Genomic DNA, 26,645 nt, shown 5'->3' on the forward strand with positions numbered 1-26,645 from the left:
TGAAGCTAGCAGAGGTTCTCGAGGAAAGAAGTTGTCTCCATAACAGTAAAAAAAGTATAAGGTGAGGCAGCAGGTGCAGATGTAGAGACTGCAGCAAGTTGCCCAGAATATCTAGTAAAGATCGTGAGCCAAGGTGACTACACTAGAAAGATTTTCAATGTAGATTAAACAGACTTATATTGGAAGAAAATGTCATCTAAGACTTTCATAACTAGAGAGGAGAAGTTAATGTTTGGTTTCAAAGATTCAGGGATGGGCTGACTCTCTTGTTAGTGGCTAATGCAGCTGATGACTTTAGGCTGAAGCCAATGCTTACACATCAGTCCAAAACTCCTAGGCCCTTTAAGAATTATGCTGCTTTTCTCTCTGAGTTTTATTTACATGGAACAACTAAACGTGGATGACAGCACATCTGTTTATGACATGGTTTACTGAATATTTTCAGCTCACTGTTGAGACCTACTGCTCGGGGGGAAAAAAAAGATTGCTTTCAAAATATTTCTGATCATCGACAATGTACCTGGTCATGCAAAGGCTTTGATAGAGATGGATCCCGGCTGCTGGATCCCAGGTTAATGTGGCTGTGGTGTAGGCCAGCAGCTGCAGCCCTGATTCCACCCCTAGCCTGGGAACTTCCATATGCCACAGGTAAGGCCCTAAAAAAGCAAAAAAAAATCAACAACAAAAAATTATCACAGCCATCCTAACCTTCAGCATTCATCACCCTGATCAGTCAACAGCCATCAACATCAAGGCAAGACCCCCTAGCAACAAAAAGATTATAGTTTGCATTTTTTAACAATAAAGCTTTTTTTAATTGAGGTATCTTCATTTTTTTTTTTTCAGACATAATGCTATTCCACACTTAATAGACTACAGGGTAATGGAAACATAACTTTTATTTGCACTGGGAAACCAAAAAACTCTTGTGATTCACTTTGTTGGGATATTTGCTTCATTACAGTGGTCTGAAACTGAACTCTCAATATTACCGAGGTGTGCCTGTAACATTAAATGTGTCTAGTAAGGAAAAACAAGTTGGTATTTAACTGCTCTTGTAAAGCAGTACTCATAGATCAGCAGAACCAAGTGAGACTTATTGGGAGCACATGGGCTTTTTCCACTGGACAGAAAAGCCATTTTTTCTGCCAGGAGATTGCTTCTACCTGACCTGTATCAAGTGGATCAGAAAGAGGGGAGTTCCCATCATGCGCAGAGGAAACGAATCCAACTAGGAACTATGAGGTTGCAGGTTCGAGCTCTGGCCTCACTCAGTGGGTTAAGGATCCTGAGTTGCCTGAGCTGTGGTATAGGTCGCAGATGCTGCTCAGATCTGGCATTGCTGTGGCTGTTGTAAAGCTCTGATGGGCCCCTAGCCTGGGAACCTCCAGAGGTCCTGGGTGCAGCCCTGAAAAGACCAAAAAAAAAAAAAAAAAAAAAAAAAAAGTTCTGAAAGAATTATATTACACATTCTTCTACCTCCTTTCCATTAAATGGAGAAGTGATAGGCATTGCTTCTTACATCTCATTTACACATCAGTGTTAACTTTTTTAACATTAACAGGAGTTAAGAGGATTTTAACAACATTGATAGCCTCTGGCAGACACAGAATAGAAAAACTCTTGAAAAATGACGATGCATATAATGGAGAAAAAGAGCCAGAGCTTTTAGATGGACATGAAGATAAGAAGAAACAAACTGTCTTTCAACCTATGGTTTGTTCTAAAAAAATAAACCACCAGGACTGTCAAGTACAGAGTTAGTTTCTATGTAATATTAAAATAGCCTCACACCTAAAATCATGTGCAGCAGCTTTACTGTGTGTGGAAGTGAGGAGCAGAAACACCAACATTCATTCATTCAGCATTGACTCATTCCAGAAGTATTTGGCGGAGTTCCCATTGTGGCACAACCGAAACAAATCTGACTAGTATCTATGAGGTTGTGGGTTCGATTCCTGGCCTTGTTCATTGAGTGGGTCAGGGACCCAGCATTGCCATGAGCTGTGGTATAGGTTACAGAAACAGCTCAGATCCCACCTTGCTGTGACTGTGGTGGAGGCTGGCAGCTGTAGATCCAATTCGACCCCTAGCCTTGGAACTTCTGTATACTGAGGTTGTGACCCTAAAAAGAAAAAAAAAAAAAAAAAAAAAAGCATTTTGGAATATTTATCTGCCAAGAACAGTGCTAGATGCTAGCGTGGACATTTTTCTTGTTACTCTTACATTTTTTGCATTAAATTCTCCTTACTGTTTATTCCCTTCCATCCTTTCAAATCCACATTTAATGAAAAAGAAAATAATTTTTCTCCTAAAATACTAATCCTGGAAATTAGTATGCCTGCCTAAAACTACTCCATTAATAAAACATAATCACATTTCTCTTGCTTTAAATTAATCTAATGATTAGAGTCAAGTTTTCCTAGATCCCTGGCTTTTTGGTTGAATGAGTTTCTTTGCCTGCAGCTACACTCATATGGTAAGTGCTAGGTGTGAACTGTGAACTGAGATAATAAGAAGTGAGTAATACCTGGAGTAGATGCCACTTGTTTGCTATTTTAGGATAAAGTATCTACAGATACCTTCTTTTCAAGGACCTCTTTTTTAAATCACAGAAAAATATTTTTTTAAAAAAAACAAGAAATCAGAATTAGAGGAAGGAAAGTGACTTCTGAGGTATGATTCTTTGAAAGAGAAAGAAAAGATTTAGTAACTAAAACATGCTGGTAGAACTATCACATCTGGAATTGGCACAATCAGTAATTTAATGACCCATAGCTCTGTAACCCTATAGCAGGAAGCACAACAGCGAAGTGAAGGGAGAAGCAGCGCATTAGAAATCTGCAGACATGCTCTTTTCTTACTTGGATTTGACTTCTCATTTTCTTGTTACCTCCAAACTACATTTGCCGATCCTGGAACATTTCTCAGACATTTTCACTGCACCATGCCTTTGTGCATGTGCTGTTCCTGTGCATGCAATATCCTCTCACCCTCCCAGCAAATCTTATGAGTCATCCCCAAATTCCCTAGGCAAGAATGGAACCTCCCTCCATTGGATGTTCCCATTGCTGTATCCATAACTCCAACTCTTACTCCCTTTTATGATAGATTCCTATGTTATCACCTTTAGTCTGTGAGTTTCTGAAGCAAACACCTTGTCTTATTCGTGGGGTCTTGCCCACTGTTCAGTAAATGCTGTGGGAAGGATGGATGGGTGTAAATCTGAAAACCGACATGTGGGGAGTTCCTGTCGTGGCTCAGCCTAATGAACCCAACTAGATAGAATCCATGAGGATGTAGGTTCGATCCCTGGCCTTGCTCAGTGGTTAAGGATCCAGCGTTGCTGTGAGCTGTGGTGTAGGTCACAGATCCAGCTTGGATCTGGCATTGCTGTAGCTGTGGTATAGGCTGACAGCTGTAGCTCTGATTCGACCCCTAGCCTGGGAATTTCCATAAGCCGCAGGTTCAGCCCAAAGAAAGAAAGAAAGAAAAAACTGACATGCACTCCATCTCTCTGGGGTTCAATGGATTTCCAATGGAAAAACCTGTACATTTATGTCTCTGGGAATATACAACCTTTTAAATGCAATATATGGAAGTTCCCAAGCTAGCAGCTGAATCAGAGCTGCAGCTGCTGGCCTATATATCACAGCCACAGTAACTCAGGATCCAAGCCAAGTCTATGACCTACACTCCAGCTCACAGCAATGCCAGATCCTTAACCCATTGATCGAGGCCAGGGATTGAACCCACATCCTCATGGATACTAGTCAGATTCGTTTCCACTGAGCCACAATGGGCACTCCCTTAAATACACAACTTTTTAACGGTGGCATCAGATGGGGCTATCTGGCTTTTGCCAGCAATGAAAAAGTTAACTGAGCAAAGTACAGAGAACCGTGGGAGCCTTGCTTGTTGCTTCCCTGTACCTGGGGGCCCCCTGCTGTCTGCAAAAAGACACTGCAACCTCTCCCCAGGGTAATAGGGCAGTGGGAGATATTTAACAGGCAACCTTAAAAACTGACTTTGTACCATTTCATGGGCCAGGTCATCATTATCATCTGCTTTTATCATCCTCATTCTGGATTAACCAAATCCTCTTTCTGGGTTTTCAGTTTTTCTTAATGGTATCACCATGATCCAAAACATCCTCCATCACCTTCTCCTCTTTATCAGCAGTATCACTATCATGTATTTAACTGGTGCTGTGTGTCAGGCACTGTGTTAAACTCTTTCCATGTATTACATATCATTTAATTTCTCAATAACCTTGTTAAGGTAGGCAATTATATTCCTTTTAGTGAAAGGAAAACTAAGTCTTGGAATGGTTAAGTAACTTGCCTTATGTTATAGCTATCATAGGGTTCAAAGCTGAGACTTGAACCAGGAATTCTGGCTGCAAATCCCTTAACTAGTTGTTTCCTTCCAAGCCACTGCTTTTGCATCCAGCCTGAGTCCTCCTTTGAAAGCCAGCTCTACTATTCAGCTTCTTTTAATGTGACCCTCAGACTTTGTGATCAGAGTCACAGCTGTATTCCTGACCTACCTCTCATTCTACTAACATTCGATCTTTCGCCATTAGGATTTTATTAATTCAGTTAACTGGTTCCCTAACATTAGAGAGCTACCTATTCTTTTCCACACTCCTGGAGTTTTGACATTTAAAACCCTGGGCCATGTTTCAAATCCAGGAGGATTCACAGATCTCTCTCTTCGTGGTTGTGAGTCTGCTGTACTTTCCTTCTAACACTGATAGCACTATCGAGCCCTTGTGTTGGTCCACCAACCTGGATTAGTACTCGCATATGGGTTAAAGAGTTGATTTTTGGAGACGAGTAGGTTTGAGTCCCTGATTAGCCACCTCCTGGTTGTATTGAAGCCTTTTTATCTAGCCTAATTTAATAATAGAACTGAATATTTGTGTTTTCCTTCTGAATCCAAGTCATTGTACAGATAGTGAACAATGACTTTGAAAGGTCCCATAGCCCCACACTCATAATACTCTCTCAAAAACTTTGAAATAATAATATCTATAATTTGTTGACGACCTAACTCGCACCATTGACAGCATTCACCAGGTGTTTTGTGAAGGGTGATATGTAAGCATGCAGAATAATCATTAGGTAAACTAACACTATAAAAGCAAGCACAATGACATTAATAATAATTTGTTTTTAAGTTATTAAATTATTTGACTAGCAAAATACATTAGTAAATGCATGCTGGTTGAATATCAACTGAACAGTTGTTCATTTTGCTAATTGTTAACCTAACATCTTTTAGTAGGTAATTTCCAACAAATGACTAGCACCCACACTTGAGGAGCATCTTGATTTGATTTTTCTAAAAATTTCTATAGAATATAACACTTCAATACATTTGGGTATGCTGAGTTAATTCTCCTTCCTCAATCCCCAAATTAAATTGCCTTCCCATTTCCATTATGTACACCAAGATGGCTGCAGATTTCTCATGTCTCTCCAGAAAGGGATGGAAGATGGAAAAGAAGGGAACAGGTGATGGGCAAAGGTGGCCTGAGGCTCTCATATTACAGACCCCACATAACTTTCCTGACTGCTAATAAAGATGTGTTTTACAAAACGAAACAAACAAACAAAAAAAGATGTGTTTTAGAAGCAGAAAGCAACCTGAGAATACCTCACCAATTCTAAGTTTGATGAAACGTATTGTAATGGAATAGCCAGTACTGAGTCTACCCCTTCCACCTATGGTTGTCTGTTTTGAAGCACCTTTGGTTAAAACTGTATACCTAACTTTTGTTTTCTTATAGACTTACTCCAAAGAAAGAAGCATTGGACAAGGACCTGATATGCATGTGAAGACTGTGCATATTTGTTTGATGTTTATATTGAGAAATACCTTCTTTGTGAGTGTGGTGTTGAAGTGGGGGCTGGAAAGTAGACCTGAATGTTCCATAATTTGGAACTGGACTTTGATGCTTAGAGTCAAATATGGTAATTGTTTGTCCAAAAAAAAATGTATAAAACACAGTGTGAGCTTTGAGTAATGTTTACTACTCAAGATTGATACCTATTCATCCCTAAAATGCCATCAACTTCCAGAAAGAGGCAGTTTAATGAGTTTCCATCGATGGCCCTGTGATAAATCTCTGATGGTGGTTCTCTGGGTTCCAGGAAAACATAAGAAGGAAGGGAAACTATTGCAGACCCAGTGAGGGTCAGGAACTTGGAAGAACTGCCAAAGAAAGTAATGGCTGGAAGAGTAAGCAGAGGCCAATCATGAAGGCTCCTTTCTGCCAGAGCAAGAGAGTAATATAAAGAAGCACCATACAGAAAATGTTTTAATTAATGATCAGAAACCACCTATGCTTGCCACTTTGAATAATCCTCAAACAAGTAAGTAGCAACATAAAAGTCGTTCCCAGGGGTTGGCCATGTCTTACTTTCCTCAGTGTCAGTTGTGTGTCCTGATGATGGACATTCAGAAACCTAAGCTTCCACTGCCTCAAGGAATCTCCATCCTTAGAGAATGCTAATGCTGTTTTTACCTACTCTGCCTGTAGATATACTTTACCACAGAGAGGGAAATTGGCTGATATGTTTTCAAAAGACCTTCAACAAGGATTTTTTTTCCTAGTTAATTTTAAGTTAAAAACATATTTCAAGGTATCTGGTACCTTATTTTTCTAGAAGGAGTTCAAGGTTTTATTTCAGTGTCAAGACTAAATTGAATCACTAAATATACATCTGAGCTAGAATAATGGGGAATATTCTTCATTACAGGTTTCAGTGATCAAATAATTAGGAAGAAAATGTCACTTGAAAAGAAACCAAGGTACAGCATGGTGACAGTTAATAATACTGTATTGCATATTTGAAAGTTGATAAGAGAGTAGATTTTTTTAATGGAATTATAGTTCGTTGGGTTTTTTCTTTTTAATCACCACACCTGCAGCATATGGAAGTTCCCAGGCTAGGAGTCAAATCAGAGCTGCAGCTGCTGACCTATGCCACAGCCTCAACAAGGCCAGATACTTAACTCACTGAGCAGGACCAGGGATCGAACCTGCATCCTCATGGACACTATGTTGGGTTCTTAACCCACTGAACCACAGCAGGAACTACTAATTGAAGTATAGTTGGTTTACAATATGATATTAGTTTCAGATGTACATCATGAATCAACATTTTTATAAATTATACTCCATTTAAAGTTGTTATAAAATAGGGGCTGTATTTTCCTGTGTGGTATAATATATCCTTTCTGCTTGTTTATTTTATACATAGCAGTTTGTATCTCTAATACTCTACCCCTATCTTGTCCCTTCCCCTTCCCTCTCCATACTTATGGCCACTAGTTTGTCCTCTATATCTGTTGAGTCTATTTCTATCTTGTTACATTCATTCATCTGTTTTATTTTTAAATTTCATGTATAAGTGCTAATATAGAGTATTTGTCTTTCTCTGCCTGACTTATTTCACTAAGCCTAAGACCTTTTAGGTCCATCCATGTTGTTACAAATGGCAGAATTTCATTCTTTCTTATGATTGAGTAATATTACATTTTGTATGTGTGTATATACATTATATATACACACATATATATATACACCTATATATGTGTGTATATATATATACACACACAGAAGTTCTCATCACAAGAAAAAAATTGTAACAACACTGGTGATCATTTTGCAATATATACAAATATCAATTGATTGTGTTGTACATTTGAAACTAATATAATGCTATATGTCAATTAAATCTCAATAAAAAAAGAATTTTTGTAAAAGTCAAGGCGTAGGAAAAAGACTAAAAGATAGATATTGTATGAAAACAATCAGAGAGCCCGCATTAAATACATTTTGGTTTTTCTTTCTGTTTTCTGGAGGCATGTTTACTTCAAATAAAATAATCAAGATGTAACATTCAGATTTTTTTTTGTATTTCCAAATAATAGTAATTTTTAAATTAAAGTATAGTTGATTTACAATGTAGTACCAATTTCTGCTATACAGCAAAGTGATCCAGTCTTGTATATCTATATATTCTTTCTCTGATGTTATCTTCCATCATGTTCTATTCCAGGAGATTGGATATAGTTCCCTGTGCTATTCAGTAGAACCTCATTGCTTATCCATTCTAAATGTAATAGTTTGCTTCTACTAAACCCAAATTCCAAGTCTGTCCCACTCCATCCCACTTCCCCCTTGGCAACTACAAGTCTGTTCTCCATGTCTATGAGTCTGTTTCTGTTCTACAGATGGGTTCATTTGTGCCATATTTTAGATTCCACATATAAGTGATATTATGTGGTATTTGGCTTTCTCTTTCTGACTTACTTCACTTAGAATGAGAATCTCTAGTTGCACGTTTTGGTCTTTAAAAGAAAACTTTGCAATTCTATAATGCCTTTGTTAAAGTTTTCTGATAAAAGGTAATAAATGTTTGTTGAAGTCAGCTTGGAAAAAATAAAGAGATAAATACCCTTCAAATTTTACTACTCAGACACAATTGATGTTAATCTTTTTGTGTTATCTTTCAAAGTTTCTTAACCCCTCTGAGCTTCAGTTTCCTTATTTGTTGAATGAGGTTAATGGTACCAACCTTAGAAGATTATTCTGAGAAGTAAATAGATAAAACGTGAAAAATTAATGTTTGGTACAGAGCAAGCGCATGAAAAAGAGATTAGCTATAATTATCTTTTAATGCATATATCCATTTTTATATTTTATAAACCAGGGTCAGAGTTACCTTTTTAATCTTGATTTTTTTTCTTTAAAAATATTGTGAACATTTTCCTAGGTCATTAAAGTTGTTTACAACTTATTTTAATAGCTTTTTAATATAGTGTTCCATCCTGTAAATCAGTAGCTCTCAACCAAGTGTAATTCCCCACCCTCCCCATGGACATTTCGCAATGTCACTTTTGATTGGCATAACTGGGAGAAATGAAATCCCGCTGGCATCTAGTGAGTAAGAGGCTGGGATGCTGCTAAACCAAAGCACAAGACAATCTCCCACAACAGAGAATTTTACAGCCCAAAATGTCAAAGTGCTGCCATTGAAAAACCCATGAGTGGATCAGGATTTTTTTTTTTTTTTTTAAATCAAGTCATTCTTTGTAAACATTTAAATAATTTTGTTATTATTAGAAGTAACACTGGAATGAAAATCCTGGTAGTTCCTACTTGCTGAGGCTGTTCTGTGGCCTGCATGATAATTGACTTTAAATTCTATCAGTATAAGCATTTTGGGGGGTGTATGCGTATGTGGATCTGTGTGAAGTCTTGAACTTGGGAACAGAATGCAAATTATCCCTAATCCACATCCTGGGGACAATTAAATAGCACCTGAAAGGTCCTAAAAAGGATCAACATTTTCAGAATAGATTATTTGGTTCTTAAAGTATTCCTAGTGATATCTACAGCCAGGGTGTGTGAATTAGCATATGTGACATTCAAAGTAATATTCATTGGTATAATGAGTGATGCTTCCTATAAGTGATTGATAAAGGGGTAAGTTATAAGACACACTGATCTTGGATGCCAGAGGCGTAGGAGTCAGACAAGCCCAGCAACCTAATGCTGTCAATAAAGCATTTGAGGTCAAGAGTCTCTTTGGTCACTAGGCCCTTCATCCATGACAGACCCTGAAGTCTGTTGGACTCTACACTCCCAGTGCTCCCTTCAGGCCATTGTTGTTTAGCCTTTTGAGCAAGGTACTGGTGACCATACATAAAACAGAGAGCTGGCCTTTCCAAGAAGATTGCAGATGGATGTGTTCAGACTGGTTTGGGGGAAATATAGCTAACATCCAAACCATGATTTCCCTGATATTGTTGTTTAACCAAACTACTCTGAATCGTACACAAAGATATATAGACACATAGACACACAGACACACACACACACAAAGAGGGGACCCAAAATACTGCTCTTTGGAAAAAACTGGGCAAAGCTAAGGTCATCAGATAGACTTGGGGTTGATCTAGACTCTTCCTTCAAAGATCCATGACTTGAGGCAATTTCCTACTCTGGGCCTCAGTTTCCCTCATAAAATGAGGATTACCCCACCCACCTCATTAATTACACAGCAGAATAGCTGGTGCATTGTGAGCCAGCATTATTTGCATGCCTTTACACCCTATTCTTCATTCCTTAGGATACATTTCTAGAAGTGCAATTTCTGGTCAATATATCTTCTTTGAAAATAACCTGACCACCCATGTTTTCTCAATAAAGTACTAATTGCTTCAGATTTTATGATTTTTTCTTTTTCATTTTGTTCTTTGGGGGGAAAAATTATTCTTCTCTTTCAGAGGGATTCACCACTTCTAGTTGGTTTCAAGAACTTACTTTGAGAGCCTGATATTCCCATTTCTCTCGTGCCTGCCCAGTGTTCAGGTACAACCATTTGTATTTCAGGTTCCCTTGCACCTGCCTCCTGGGGTAATTCTAGAAAGTCTGACATCAAACCTTGTCCCTAGCAGGATTAGAGTTCCTGGAACCAGGAGAAATAAATTCTGGATTTTTGCCCTCAGAAAAGAAAGATTATTTACATTTATATTTACATTTTTACCTAGAAAGAAAAGACACATTATACAGTGCTTCAGAGTCACAAAGCTAGTCATGAAAATGTTAATGTATGCATATGTATAGCATTGTGTCAATGTGTCCTTGTAGGTTCATCAAGTGTAACAAATGTCTACTCTGTTGCAGGACAGAGACAGTGCTGGAAGCTGTGCTTGTGAGAGGGGTTCAGGGGGAAGGTAGAGGGTATGTGAGAACTCTCTGTACTTCTTATTTGCTGAGAACCTAAAACTGTTCTATGGACTAAAGTCTGTGTTTCAATAAGTCAGTAGTAATACCTCCATCATAGGCTTTGGGAAGAACTGAATGCAATAAACGTGAGCAAAGCTCTTAGCATAATGCCAGGCATGTAGCTGCTCAAGCAATGCTTTTCATTGTTGTAGGAGAAAACATAAACAATGGCAGCAGTTGCTTTAATATGCATGTCTATTTCCCCATCATGATAAAATAATCTAAATAATTGTTAAAAAAAAAAAAGAAGAAAAACAAGGGGAAAGAGAGGGTACTTCGTAGAGTACTAGGTGCTAAAACTCAAATGCCCTGCCTTGAAATATCTCTATCATTTCACTAGTTCTTAATTCAATGTCTATTGATTTTTTTGTTCATTACCTGACATGTGTAAGGATGAAAAATATGCCTCTCCCATCCCCTCTCCCTCTACCTCTTCCCTCCCTTCCTTCCCTCCTCCCCTTCCCCACCTCCTTCTAATGTAGAAGTATTATTTTGAACTTGGATATGTTACTCAGAAGATCAGTTTGAGGATCTGGAATCTGACCATCAATACATATACCTCAATTTGAAAGATCATGAATTTAGATGAAAGAGAAGCTGATGTGCCAAGCAAAGGGGTTTTCACTTTGTCCCATATATGAAGGCTTCTCAACATCCACCCCACCCACCCCACCCCACCCCACCACCACCAACTATTGACATTTTGGAAAAGCAGAGGAAATTCCTTGTTGTTTCTGGAAGTCATCATCAGCAGTGCAGTGAAGAACATTCAGCAGCATCCCTGGCCTTAACCACTAGATGCCAGTAGCACCACCCCACTCCCTCCAGTTGCAACAACCAAACTACCTCCAAGTATTGCCACATTTCCTGTAGACAAGATCGCCCTTAATTGAGCACCACTGCTGTCGGGCAAAAGGTAAGTCATTGAAGATTTGCAAGCAATAAGACACGATCAACATTGCAAGATTATTTTTATTGCTTTTAGAAGTATTGCAAAGTTAATATTTGGGGGAAGGCCTAAAAACTTTATAGAACTGGTGAAAAAGGAGGAAACTTTGGGGCCAATTGCCTGTTGAATATCAAAACACACTCTCAAGCTTTGTGATTTAAAATGCGGTACTTGGTGGGAATTGATAAAGATATCTAAGAAATGGGTCAGACAGTCCAGAAATAGCTTAATGTTAGAAGAGTGTAAAAAGCACTCTCATATAATACGATAGTGTCGTAATGGTATCAATTGATACAATCCTTGGAAAGCTGTTTGTATGTATCGAGTTAATAAAATTTGTGTACCTTTTAGTATTGTATATACTGCGAAGTTTTAAGAGTTATCTTTATCAAGAGGGTGTTATATTAGAGTTCCTGTTGTGGCTCATCAGGTTAACACCCTGACATAATGTCCATGAGGATGTGGTTTCAATCCCTGGCCTCACTCAGTGGGTCAAGGTTCCAGCACTGCTGCAAGCTGTGGTGTAGGTTGCAGATGAGGCTTGGATCCAATGTTGCTGTGGCTGCTGTGGTGCAGTCTCCACTTGCAGCTCTGATTCAACTCCTAGCCTGGGAACTTCTGTATGCCACAGGTTTGGCCATAAAAAGAAAAAAATCTCTTGTAACATGCAAGCATGCATAAGCATGCTTATGTTACACTAGATAAATAAAAACATGGAAGACAATATACATATATACACACATATTAAATACAGAATTCAATGTACATTTTGAATGTATATTCAATATAGGTCTGATTCAATTAAATAAATAAAAATTTAGGAGGGTGTCGAATGACAGAGTGCTTTTCTTTCAGTAGTAAACATTTCACAGGCTACTTTTCTGTTTTTGGCTTCTCTTTCTTCTTTTTTTTTTTTTTTTAGGGCCACACCCACGTCATATGGAGCTTCCCAGGCTAAGGGTCGAATTGGAGCAGTAGCCACTGGCCTACGCCACAGCCACAGAACTCCAAATCCTAGCCGTGTCTGCCACCTACGCCACAGTTCACGGCAATGCCAGATCCTTAACCCACTGATTGAGGCCAGGGATCGAACCTGCGTCCTCATGGATGCTAGTCAGATTTGTTTCCACTGAGCCACAATGGAACTCCCTCTTTACTTAAAATGTTTTCTGTATTAAGCATATAATTTCCCCTTATTAATTAAATTATAATTTAAAATTGAAAAAAAATTTAAATAGCTCAGTGTACTTTTTTTTCATTGAATGTATCTTTTGACAATTTACCATCACTACCATAGCCTTCTTGGAAAGACATTTTTTTTTTTTGGTTGGAAGAAAACTCTGCTTACTGATAATTGAAAATTAAAGAATAGGAGTTCCCATCGTGGCGCAATGGTTAACAAATCCAACTAGGAACCATGAGGTTGCGGGTTCGATCCCTCGCCTTGCTCAGTGGGTTAGGGATCTGGCGTTGCCACGAGCTGTGGTGTAGGTCAGAGACACGGCTCAGATCCTGAGTTGCTGTGGCTGTGGCAGTGGCACAGGCCGGTGGTTACAGCTCCCATTGGACCCCTAGCCTGGGAACCTCCATGTGCTGCAGGAGTGGCCCTAGAAAAGGCAAAAAGACAAAAAAAGAAAAGGAAAATTAAAGAATGTATAACAAAGGGTTCTCTTCGGCCTGACTATGAATCAGTGTTTGAGGATGCTAGTGATATGCATTAATTTTAAACTTAATTTGTCTTTTACCTACATGGATAGCATTCCTTCCTAGAAGGATGGTCCTGATGGTTTAATTCATCTTCCGTTGTCACTCATAACAGCATCCATCATGAACTGGAGACACATTGCTGCAGTTCAGGGTAAGAAAAAGTCTAAATTGAAATTTGTTGGTTTGAAGTTTAGTAATAGTTATGAGTTTAAATCTTTCTTTATCTGGAACTCTACCCATCCACCTTGCTAGATTTAGTACACAATTCCTCTTTTTTATTTGACATTTACATTTTTCTGCAACCCATGTAATTTATTTTTATAATTGGCATCTTGACTAGATTAATTTTTTTCATTTACTCTCAGATATGTTAACACTTACACATAACTTTATTATTTCCTGCCACAGTACAATTTATACTTAACTAATGAAATATGCTACCTAGGCTAAATGATATTCATAGAGATTTGTAATAAAAGTATCATAGAAATGAAATACATTTGAGTTATTTTTAGAAAGTGAATCAAGATAAATTTTAGTCCTGAAAAGCCTTATTTTATATATCCACCCCATCCTTAATAATGCTGTCTGATTCCTATTACTATTAAACATGTCACTATAGTATCTCTTAATTAATATAATAAATTATTTCTACTGGATTTCATAATCTCAAGTAGTTATTAGAAAGACAAAATTTGATTCCATAGCCCAAGAATCATAAATATCTACTGAGAGGTGCTTAATAATTAAATCCTGGAAGAAAATCTTTCGCCCTTAGCTTTTCTATTTAAGTAGAAATACTCCTATTCTGGGGAAATTTTTAAAATATATGATAGATCCTATTTATACTGCTGGCCTTGGAAGAAAGGCTCACACTTTATAAGTCTATGTGTCATGTTTAGTGAGAGATGTTGTATGAAAGGAAATTTATTTAATCCTCAAACTAATTCTTTAAAATATGAGCCACATTCTTGCTTTCTGATTTGATAAACTAAAAGGGCCACCTGGAGTTCCTGTTGTGGCACAGCGGAAACGAATCCAACTAGGAACCATAAGGTTACAGGTTCAATCCTTGGCCTCACTCAGTGGGTTAAGGATCCAGCATTGCCATGAGTTGTAGTATATGTCACAGTCGTGACTCAGATCTGGTGTTGCTGTGGCTGTGGTGTAGGCTGGCAGCTGTAGCTCTGATTAGTCCCCTAGCCTGGGATCCTCCACATGCTGTGGGTGCGGGCCCAAAAAGCAAAAATAAATAAATAAATATGAGAGTGCCACCTATTAATTTGCAATAAGAAATAGAATTATCAAGTTAATCAGAATGTTCTTATCAGTTAATATGTCATCTTCCAAGAAGAAAAATGTCTAACTAGGAAACCAAACTGTTAGACCTTTTCTGTCCCACCTAGCAGCCCTTTGTGTGATTTTAGGGTCTGGTAAATAACAATAATTCTTTCTATTTTTGAGTGTGGCACCCACTAGGAAATGGGATTACTGACAAAAGCTTTGTTGGAGAATGAGGCTTGGAAGCACAGCCATGGTGATCTTCCTTACTGGGCACTTTTTAATGCTCTCTTGCACCCTATAAACAAGTTTCTCTTAGGATCCTCATTTTACACATGAGGAAACTGAAGCAGAGAGAAGTCAGGTAATCTGCTCATGTTCAAAGATGTACTAGGTGGTGGATAGAAACGTGAAGCCAGGCATTCTGACTCTAGAACCTACATTGAAAAGCACTCACTTCACAATCTTATCTTGGTGTCTAGAGGATTCTAATAGCTAGAAAAAAAGAGGTGCAAGCATTAAACTGCTCCATTGCACTTCTGAGTTTCAGACATTTTGACAGTTGACATTTCCTCTGAGACAGTCACTTGTTCAGTGGTAACACCTCAAGCCAGAAACTGTGAGAGCCACCAAGTCTAAATTGACCCCCTTACTACCGTAGCCATCTGTGACTCTGGCTGCAGGTTTGCATAGGTTCCTTTCCCTTTGCCTGGATGGAACCCTCTTCCTTCACGTACCCCACGTAACTCTCAACCCTTCAAGTCTCAATTTAAGAGCCAGTTGCCTATTGAAAAAATGCTCTGATCCTCCTGGGAGATGAAATGAGTGGCACTGTTCACTTGCCTCCATAGCACCCCCAGGAATTTCACTTATTCAGCAATACACTGCATGTATTTTAGACAATTATGTATTTGCCTACATACAAGCTCCATGGAGACAGACTGGCATTTTATTCATTTTGCCATTCCTAGGAATTAGCCAGTTATGCAGGCTGCATAATAAATGTTGTAGAATCATAAAATCTAGTCCAATCATATCCTGACTGATACAATTCTACAATTCTAGTATATCTATTGCAGGTCGTGTGAGTGTGGGCGTAGGGTGCAGAGGTTACGTATTTACCTTTGGGTAAGAGAAAATTTAGGAATTGAAAAAACTAAACTTCAGGAGTGAGATATTTTTACAAGTTTTTATATAAAAAGTAACATAGACTAGCTGTAGAAAAATATAAAAATCATAAAACACAACTCTAATCACATCACCTTGCTTTTAACATCAGTATATTCCTTCTAATCTTTTTAGTAGCTGTTGTTAAGCCATTATAAAAATAGAAAAGGGAGTGATAAAGTAAATTATTGTGGTTAAAATGATATGTTAAAAAGAGAAAAGTGGAGTTCCCATTGTGGCTCAGCAGGGTGGGAACCTGACATAGTGTCCATGACACGGGTTTGATCCCTGGCTTCGCTAAGTGGGTTAAGGATTTGGCATTGACACAAGCTGCGACACGGCAGATGTAGCTCCGATCCAGTGTTGCTGCCACTATGGCGTAGGCCCACAGCTGCAGCTCCAATTTGGTGCCTAGCCTGGGAATTACCATTTGCAAGACCTGCAGAACACAGTTTTCTCCTTATCCAATAGGTTTACCCAACAAAAAATTTTCAAATGCCCACTGAACAGAAACAAATTAAATTGAGCATGATCCCTGCCCTACATAGTTATTTCTTGTCAACCTTGAGGTCTACCTTCCTGAAAAGTCTTACTTAGTCAAACTGTATGTTGGCACAAATTAAGGTTTCATAAAAAATAGGGGGTTAGGAGTTCCTGTTGCGGCTCATCAGCTTAAGGACTGGACATTGTCTCCATGAGGATTCGGGGTCTATCCCTGGCCTCACTCAGTTGATTAAGGATCCAGCCCTGGGGTAAGCTGTGGCATAGGTCACAGTTTTGGCTCAGATCTGGTGTTGCCATAGGCCCTAGGTGTGGATTCACTTAGATCCCTGGCCTGGGAACTTCTGTATGCTGTGGGTACGACCATAAAAAGAAAAAGTAAAATAATAAATAGGGAGTTAAAAATGATTTAAATGGCATTAAATGTATTTTTAAAGAATAAATAAATACTCCAAAAAGGATCTTTCAAAACACTCAGATTCACAGATTATTAAAACCCAGTCATATTGGATAACCCTTCTTATTAATTGCCTTCTTCTGTCGCTTTTGTGTCATTTTCCTAAGGCAAAATTGATTTCCCCACAATTTCAATATCTTGCAGGTCCTCAGATCCTCATATTTTAAAACTAGTCCTTACTGGCTTGAAAGGTAATGTTGTTAATGCTCGCATTCTTCCTGTTTTGTTTCAACCTGTTCTGGAACACCTGCTTTGTCATAAATGATCACAGTGCTTGAGGGCCCGGTTTTCATGATCTTGATTCCACAGATAGAGGGGGTGGAACATCCACACGCCCACAAATTCTCTATAATATCTTCATAAGTACACACCTGTGATCGCTAAGAGCAGGGAGCTAAATTTGGGTTCATTAACAAGACTGAACCAAACCACATTTAAAAAAAAAAAAAAGTAAAGGTTGTTTATATATACAAGACCCCATATGTCTGTAAAAAAAATTGTCCAAAGTCTGTTACAGGATACAGAACCCTATTTTGTTATATTCTTGCAACCCTTCCTCTGGGAAGAAATTAGCTCTCCAGAGAAAATGCATAAGCAATTTTAGGGCTTAAAGGGTTTAAGACTTGTCCTGAGAAACCAGCCATCTGCCCTCCAGCTAACTCTCACTTAGTGATTGTTACAACACATTATTTTCTATACTTCAACAAAGATTAGAAACCACTTTCTTTTCCTGTAAGTGTTCTTATCAAGTGCATCTTTGAACTGGCCTTCTAGAGGCCTTTCTGCTCATAGTTAAATCCTCCAAAAACCTTTTTCTCTTCTTAAGATCTCAAAACCTCCATTAGCAAGTCAGAGTTTATAAAAGATTCCACTAGTAAAGAAGACAGCAAAAGTAAGCTTATAATTACAGTGCAGTGTAATAAATGCCGCTTTACAGTTATACTCAGTATGCCAGGAGGATGGAGGAAACGTGTTGGAAGCAGACTGGGACCAGCTTAATACAAGAGAAATTGAAGGTAGGAGAATTTTTGTGAATATTTTCTGAACCACTTTACATTCAATATGTTTGTTTTGTTTAATTATTAGTTTTAAGACAGCTACCATTTCCTATCTATTTTTGCCAAAAGTACATTGTTTTATCCACATTGTTTAGGCTTGCAAATTTTTAGTGAAATAAATTTTTCCACAGAAAATATTTAACAAAGTATTTGTTATATGATGTTTTTAATAGAGAATTTCACATTTACCATTGGTTTTGCATTCTAAAAGGTGAAATTGTAATATAAAGAGAACTCATGTAGAACATTGTTCAATTTTTACCATCTGAAGAGTGCTCTTAAAAAGTATCTAAGGAATTTCCATGGTGGCTCAGAGGGTTGGGAACCTGATTTGTATCCATGAGGATGTGGGTTCAATCCCTGGCCTCACTCAGTGGGTTAAGGATCCTGAGTTGCTGCAGGCTGCAGTGTAGGTCATAGATACGGCTCTGATCCAGTGTTGCTATGGGTGTGGTGTAGCCTGCAGCTACAGCTCTGATTCCACCCTTAGCCTGGGAACTTCCATGTGCCGCAGGTGCAGCCCTAAAAAGAAAATAAATAAATAAAATAAAAAGTATCTCTTAATCTTGGGTCACCTGAGCCTGGCAGTCTAATGACTGAGTAAACAATCTCTGATATTAACTAATAACTAATTCTTGTCTGCATCATATCTCTGTTAAAAAACATTCACTTCATTCCATAGAGACATCATCTTAAAGTAAAACAGAATGAGAATACCTAATTAAATCAATATGCAAAATGCAATCTTGGGCAAAACCAGTCTCAGCACAGCAGTGAAAGATTTTTCCATCAGGGAAAAGAACTTTCATTCTACCCTGAATTTAGAACAAACTCTACAGTTCATGGAATTACATGAACTATTAATTTAACAGATAAGAACCAACTCCCAGATGTTTCATGCTATTTAAAGTGAAAGATTCATTTGCCTCTGAGCTACACTAGCAAACTTCAGACAGTAAAAGTCTCCTCAACTTAAATGAACCAAGAAAATTACAAGATAGTCAATTTGCTTTCCTACTTGGAAACTTTTGATTTCTGAGATGAAGAAAATGAGTATAATTTTCTATAAATTCATGGATTCAACTACATGAATGCAAGCACCAGTAATATATCTTAATGGAAACATGGGAAGTTATTGCTGGCATCCTCTATTTTCCTATTAGAAAACCAAAAGTCTCCTCCTGCTATCCTCTGTTTCATGAAGGACTGCTTGGTCTCTGTGGCCTGTATTTAGAACAAGAATAATAAACATAATCTGAAATGAGCTGTAAAACCACACTAGGTGTGCTGGAATCCTACAGTTTAGGGAAGACATTGAGGTTTTGAACCTATCTTTGGACTTCAAAAAAATCATTTTATTTCCCTACATAGGAAAGACTTGCAGGATGCAGAAGAGACCACTGGCAAAACTAACTTTCCCAGGGAGTTCCCGTCATGGTACAGTGGAAATGAATCGGACTAGGAACCACAAGGTTGTGGGTTGGATCCCTGGCCTTGGTCAGTGGGTTAAGGATCCAGTGTTGCCGTGTAGGTCAAAGATACTGCTCAGATCTCACATTGTTGTGGCTGTGGTGTAGGCTGGCAGCTGTAGCTCTGATTGGACCCCTATCCTGGGAAGCTCCATATGCCACATGTGGCCCTTAAAAAAAAAAAAAATTCCCCAAAGTTAAGTATTAGCTGACAGTTGAGCCCATGGATTAATGGGCTCTATAGCTGTACTCAGTTCAGGGGAGTAAGTCTCCACTTACTAGCAGATGCTAAATCTCCCTAAGTCTTAAATTCACTCTCTATAAAATGGGATAAAAAATTACCTATATAATAATAAATAATATATATGCATATATTTTATGACATTTTATTTCTTTCTAGAAACTAAATGGCACCATGTCTAGTTTCATTCACCACCTGTCAAAATGCCTTCAATATAGCAAATGCTCAAGAAATGGCAGTGATTATCAATATCATTATTATAGTTATTGGCAAGAATTACCAACATTAGCCAAAGTACCCTATAAAAACTAGACTTTCAAGATTTAAATATATCTTCCACCCTTTGCTAGTTATCTGGGTTACTACTAAGCCTCTCTGTGGTCAGTTTCTTTTTTTATAAAATGGGGATGATAATGGCACTTAAATCATAAGGTTTTCATAAAGATTAAATAAATTCACACCTAAACTAATGTGCTTAGATTTTCAGCAAATGGTGCTGGATATCCACATGTTAAAAGAAAAAAAAAAAGGAAGTTAGACATAGACATTTCATTCTTCACAAAAATTAACTCAAAATGGACCATAGACTTAAATGCAAAACACAAAATTATGATACTCCTGAAAGATAACATACAAGAATATCTAAATGACTTTGGGTTTGGTGGTGACTTTTTAGATAAAGCAATATAGTCACAGTCCATAAAAGAAACAGTTGATAAGCTGGATTTCATTAAAATTAGAATTTTCTGCTCAGCAAAAGTTATTACCAAGAAAATAAAAAGACAAACCATCGACTAGGAGAAAATACTTGCAAAATACATATCTGATAAAGGGCTGTTATCCAAAATATACAAAGAACTTTAAACTCAGTGATAAGAAAATTACTCAATTAAATATGAGCCAAAGACCTTGATACCTCACCAAAGAATATATATAGATGGCAAATAAGCATATGAAAAAATGCTTTATATCATATGTCATCAGGGAAATGCTAATTAAAACAAGATACCACTATATACCAATTAGAATGGCCCAAATCCACAACATTAACCATACCAAATGCTGGTGAAGATGCAGAACAACAGGAACTTTCTTCGTTTGTAGGAATGCAAAGTGGTAGACTTCCCTCAAATCTTCACATACACAACTTAGAATAGATTTACAAAGAGATCCTGCTGAATAGCATTGAGAACTATGTCTAGATACTCATGTTGCAACAGAAGAAAGGGTGGGGGAAAAACTGTAATTGTAATGTATACATATAAGGATAACCTGACCCCCTTGCTGTACAGTGGGGAAAAAAAAAAAAAGAAAAATAGAATAGAATTTCAAAAAAAAAAAACTTCACATAAATATCATTTTCTCAGGGAGCCTTTCTTCACCCACTCAATACTCTCTTATTCCCAATTCCTAACACTGTTTTTCTCCATGGCACTTATCACCTTCTAATGTACCATATATATTACTCATTCCTGGTAATAAGTACTCAATAAATGTGTTGGGTTCATTTAGTAAATAAAAGAAAGGAAAGGTGGAGATGTCAGTAACATGGTTTTTCTGGAGTGGATTTTGCAGGCATCATCTATCTCTGGAGCTCTAATGCTGATGGAAGCTTCTAACTCCAATACATAGCTAAGGTAATGGGATTCTGGAATGACCTGTGCCAGCAATGCCTTCCTGACACCCCAGCTTCCTGACAGTTGCAAACGCAGCCCTTTCTTTTGAGGGTCACTCTCATTCGATATTCTAGGGAGTCATTCCTGGAGACACAGAATCAGCTCCTCTTCAAAACATATCACATCATCTCAGATTATCCAAATGTTTTCAGCTGAGAGCTGACTAATATTATTATTATTACTGATATTATTACTCTCATTTTACATGGAGAAAACTGATCATCAGGAACACTAAATTTCAGCAATAAGTCAAACCCAAGTTTATACGATTGCACAAACTAAATGAACAATTCTAAATTCCTCTTCCAATGACTCGGAAAACCTACTCAGTTACAGAAGTTTTTCCTCTTAATTCCTCAGAAACATAGATTTCTGGAACTGATGAGTAAATATATTCTTTCCAGCCCAGCCCTCTGCCTGGAATAGTTTGCACCTGCTACTGATGACTGTTAAGACTGCTTCCAAGAGGCAAGAGAGTCTTGCATCTCAGTATTTGAGCACTTTACATAATGTATTCTGAATGACAATTTTGTGAAATTTTCAAAATATGTTGTACTGGGAAATTCAAGTCACTAAAATGGCTGTTTGGTTATAAATCATCCATGGTGGGTTTAGGGTGCATATTAGGGATTCAGATATTCTTTCAACTCAGAATGTCTTGTTTTCCTTTCCTGATTACTCAGTCGATGACTTGGGTGATTTGGAACAATCACAGGCTGAAAATCTAGCTGTTGCTTCCTGCCCCTTTTGCACATTCTGTTGAAGCAGCTAAACTCTTTTTTTTGTCTAGTTGTTTTTTGTATATCTGTAATGTTTGCTTTTGCAACTGAAAACATCTTTCAAAGAGAAAACCATCTCAGAAAAACATCGTAGAGGAAAATCCTCTCCATTATTTATATAATATTATACAGGCAAGCCAAGGACAGGCTATTCCTCTGAAATTGGTAGGAGGAAATTCTGTGATACAGGAAGCAAATAAAGTAGAGCGGATCCAAGGATGAATAGAGCCAATACATTTTCTCAGGGGTATGAAAGTTAGTAATACAAGGGTACTTAATAACCTGTGGGTTAATTATATTGCCCTTTTAAAACATTGTGGGTTTTTTCTACTTACTTAAAGAGTTATTCCTGAGTTTTTAACAACTGGTTCCAAAAAAGCACAGAAGGAACTGTTGTTCCTTCTCAAGTTGTAAGTTAGAGCATGAGAAATTGTCATTACTATTGAAAGTTGTTTTTTCAAAAGGTAGTTTCTCTTTTGGTTGTCAAAGTCAATAAACTTTCCACTACTCAGTTGGAAATCAGACCCAAACAACAAAGATAATGCCCCCTAAAATGGCAGTCTCATATCCTCTAACATAATAGTTTGGTAGGTTTAAAAGAGAGAAGAGGTGAGAGAGGGAGAGAGAGAGAATAAAATCTGGGCAACCATACATTGAAATTTTATATTTTTAAAAGGATTTTATATTAGAGAATTATATCACAAAACACCATAACAAAATATTATCCTAAACATATGATGCAGTAAGTGAAAATAAATAGGATAATTCCCAGAATATACCAGGAAGTCTCAGGGCAGAAGAACAGCAGGGGTGTGAGTGTGCAGGGGTTGGAGAAAGTCCTGCTTTGCGCAGTCGGGCATGAGCAGGATGGAAAAGGAAACCCTAGGAAGGAGGTCTCAAATTTGAGTCTGTAGGATTTGCTAAAGGACTCCGAATAGACATTTTTTGATTAATCATTAAATCACGCTCTGACACATTGCCACACACGTAATGGTTCAATAACTATTTGCCCATCAGTTTGATACCAATGATGTACATGGCAACTCCTTTCTTCTTGTCTTAAATGGTGAAATGATACCTAGAGCAACAGACATCGTGTTCCAACCATGAAGCAACAAGCCAGTATTCTAAGGATGATAGAGCAGAAAGATGTGAAAGATATGGGTCTTTCAGGCTCTCACAGAGCGATAACCTTCAGATCTTTTGTTGTTCGTATTTAAATTTTTTTTGCTTTTTTTTAAATGATTTTTTCCATTATAGCTGGTTTACAGTGTTCTGTCAATTTTCTACAGTACAGCAAAGTGACCCAATGACACATACATATATATTCTTTTTTTTTTTGCTTTCAAGTGCAAATTTATATTTCTCTCTCTTTTTTATTAAACTATAGGTGCTGTACAATATTACATAAGTTATGGGTATACAAAATGGTGATTCACAATGTTAACGGCTATACTTCATTTATATTATTATAAAATATTGGCTATATTCCCTGTGCTGTACAATATATCCTTATAGTTTATTTTATACCTGATAGTTTGCATCTCTTAATCCCATACCCTCATATTGCCTTTTCCCCTTTTCTCTCCCCACTGGTAACCACTAGTTTGTTGTCTATATCTGTGAGTCTTCTTTGTTATATTCACTAGTTTATTGTATTTTTTAGATTATACATATAAATGATACCATACAGTATTTGTCTTTCACTATATTATTTATTTCACTTATAAAATAAAGACTATCCATGTTACTGCAAATGGCAAAATTGCATTCCTTGTTATGTCCGAGTAGTATTCCATTTCATTCCCTTTTAAAGAACTAGAACAAATAATTATAAAATTTGTATGGAAACACAAAAGATCCCAAATAGCCAAAACAATCTTGAAAAAAAAGAACAGAGCTGAAGAAATCATACTCCCTGGCTTCAGATTATACTACAAAGCTACAGTAATCAAAACAGCATGATACTGGCACAAAAACAGACACATAAATCAATGGAACAGGATGGAGAGCCCAGAAATAAACCCACAGACTTATGGGCAAATAATCTATGATGATGAAGGGAAAAAAATATACAATGGAGAAAAGACAGTTTCTTCAATAATGGTGGTGGGAAAACCAGACAGCTACAAGTAAAAGAATGAAATTAGAGCATTCCCTAACACCATACACAAACTCAGAATGGATTAAAGACATAAATATAAACCAAATATTATAAAAATCCTAGAGGAAAACATAGGCAGAACAATCCTTTTTTTTTTTTTTTTTGCTTTTTAGGACTGCGTGTGCAGCATGTGGAGGTTCCCAGGCTAGGGGTCAAATTGAAGCTACTGCTGCCAGCCTACACCACAGCCCCAGCAATGCAGGATCTGAGCCGCATCTGCAACTTACACCATAACTCATGGCAACACCAGCTCCTTAACCCACTGAGCAAGGCCAGGGATCCAACCTGCAACTTCATGGTTCCTAGTCGGATTTGTTTCTGCTATGCCACGAAGGGAACTTCATAACACTCTTTAACATAAATTGCTGCAATATTTTTTGGCTCCTACTCCTAAAGCAAAGGAAATAAAAACAAAAATAAATAAATCCGACCTAATTAAACTTAGAAGCTTTCAGACAGCAAGGAAATCATCAACAAAATGAAAAAACCTGCTGAATGGGGAGAAAATATTTGTAAATGATATGACCCATAAGGGATTAATTATACAACATAAATGTTTTATTCTTTATTCCTGAAACCACTGTTATTTATTACTTGCAAGGAAAAAAAAAAAAAAAGGATTCTTCATTGATACACCCTTAAAAGGAAAAATTTAAACTTTTCCCAGATCCTGAAAATAGGCCTAGTCTTATTTCAAGGATCCTTCACCACAGAACTCTCAAACAATTAAATAAAATCACCTATTTGCTGCTATTTGCAATTCTTCTTGCAACAGAACACTTCATCTAGAACATATGACATTGACTGATAATTGTATAGCACCTGCTTTTGGCATTATCTTTGGGTCTGCTCCAAGAGAGAATTTCCTGTTTGGGGAACTTCTTCACTTGCGAATTCAGATAATGCTCAACATATCTATTTTTTAATTATTGCAAGTTTCCTGGTTCAGCCGTTGCTAAGCTATTGTTCTCAAACTAATCACACTGCTATTTTGTATTACGTAAATAACCATCTCTAAAACTGTTTCTAATAAACCATACTTTTCCTGAATTCCCTCTCTAAAATAATCGTAAATCGCCGTCTGTGCCAGTGATCAGTTTATTGTCAATGAGCTCCAAATTCACCTTTGTTTTGCTTTGTGACACAGGAGCTGGACTTTGCAAACATTTGCCCTTGTCAGCTAGTGCAAAGTAAGGTTTTGTCAGCAGGGGGCGAGAAAGGGACATTGCAGGAGGAAGGGACTGCCCTTTTGGGTTCTTTATGCGCATTTTTGCACATGCAGCACATGATAGCAAGCAGAACATGGAACACCCAGTGGCAGTCATGCACCAACAACTTTTGCCACCACCATGCAAAGGCTCACTAGCATTTCAGAAAGTGACTTTCCAGTAAGTTCCACCAGCATGCCAGAGGGCTAATTCCCAGCTAGTTTCACTAGGGCTGCAACAGGTGGTTTCCAGCTAACCTTGGCTGGAGGCACTTCAGCAAATTCTCTTTCATTAAGTAGGCCACAGCCACACCATCTCCAACAGGGTCTGGATGTCAGTGTTGGCTTCCTTCCAAGTCTTTTTCTTCCATGGGTACTGGTCTCAGCTGTAGATGTAGTAGTTACTCCCTATGTCCGCTATTCTTGTATTCTGCAGAGTTCTCTTTATTGCTAAGTTATAAACCTCTGTTATTAGGTAACTATTAACTATGTATCCCTTAATAATTAATCCTTGTTATTATTTTATTATTAGATTATAATTTTATATTGAAATATTCCACTCAATTTGCTGGGTGATTTCTGTCTCCTGGCTAGACTCTGACTGACACTTCTTTTCTAGGTGAGTCATAGGAATTCTACATGGGGTGTCTTTATTTTGCAAAAATATCAGGAGTCTACAGACTTCCAAAATAAACCAACCCACCAGTTGTAATGTCAGGCATATAAGACCAAACTTCCAAGCATGGTAATTCAGTACATTAAATTTAAATAATATGGGGTTCCCATTGTGGCGCAGTGGCTAACAAATCTGACTAGGAACCATGAGGTTGCGGGTTCCATCCCTGGCTTCGCTGAGTGGGTTAAAGATCCAGCATTACCATGAGTTGTGGTGTAGGTTGCAGACGCGGTTTGGATCCTGTGTTGCTGTGGCTGTGGCATAGGCAGGCGGCTGTAGCTCCAATTAGACCCCTAGTCTGGGAACCTCCATATGCCTCAGGTGCAGCCATAGAAAAAGACCAAAAAAAAAAAAAAAAAAGATTTTGCAAAGGTGCAGGAAAGCTTCAAAAGACGTTGAATTACTATTGTGGCAGCCTTCCTTAAACTCATTAACATTTATTTTAATTGTGGCTCCAAGATAAAATTTCATAGTCTGAGAACAAAATTGCACATGTAAACACTTCA

General features: G+C 37.7%; 1 protein-coding gene across 3 annotated transcripts in view; it reads left to right on the forward strand.

The window, feature by feature from the left end:
* Nucleotides 1-8,479, forward strand: part of LOC110260233 (uncharacterized) — a 748,649-nt gene extending 740,170 nt beyond the window's left edge. For 2 of the 3 annotated variants that reach the window (XM_085021827.1, XM_085021826.1), the window contains 2 exons: nt 5,795-5,890; nt 6,159-8,479. In XM_085021827.1, the coding sequence (XP_084877953.1) occupies nt 5,795-5,890; nt 6,159-6,302 (240 nt within the window). In that variant the 3' untranslated portion in view covers nt 6,303-8,479. The remainder of the gene's footprint in view (nt 1-5,794; nt 5,891-6,158) is intronic. The other variant, XM_085021828.1, reaches the window with a different exon arrangement.
* Nucleotides 8,480-26,645: the final 18,166 nt, after the last annotated feature.

The sequence above is a fragment of the Sus scrofa genome, chromosome 4, assembly GCF_054392235.1.
Source record: "Sus scrofa isolate SSC_HxYL_T2T_F1_AM1 chromosome 4, Sscrofa_HxYL_maternal_Yorkshire_Landrace_v2.0, whole genome shotgun sequence".
NCBI lineage: Eukaryota > Metazoa > Chordata > Mammalia > Artiodactyla > Suidae > Sus > Sus scrofa.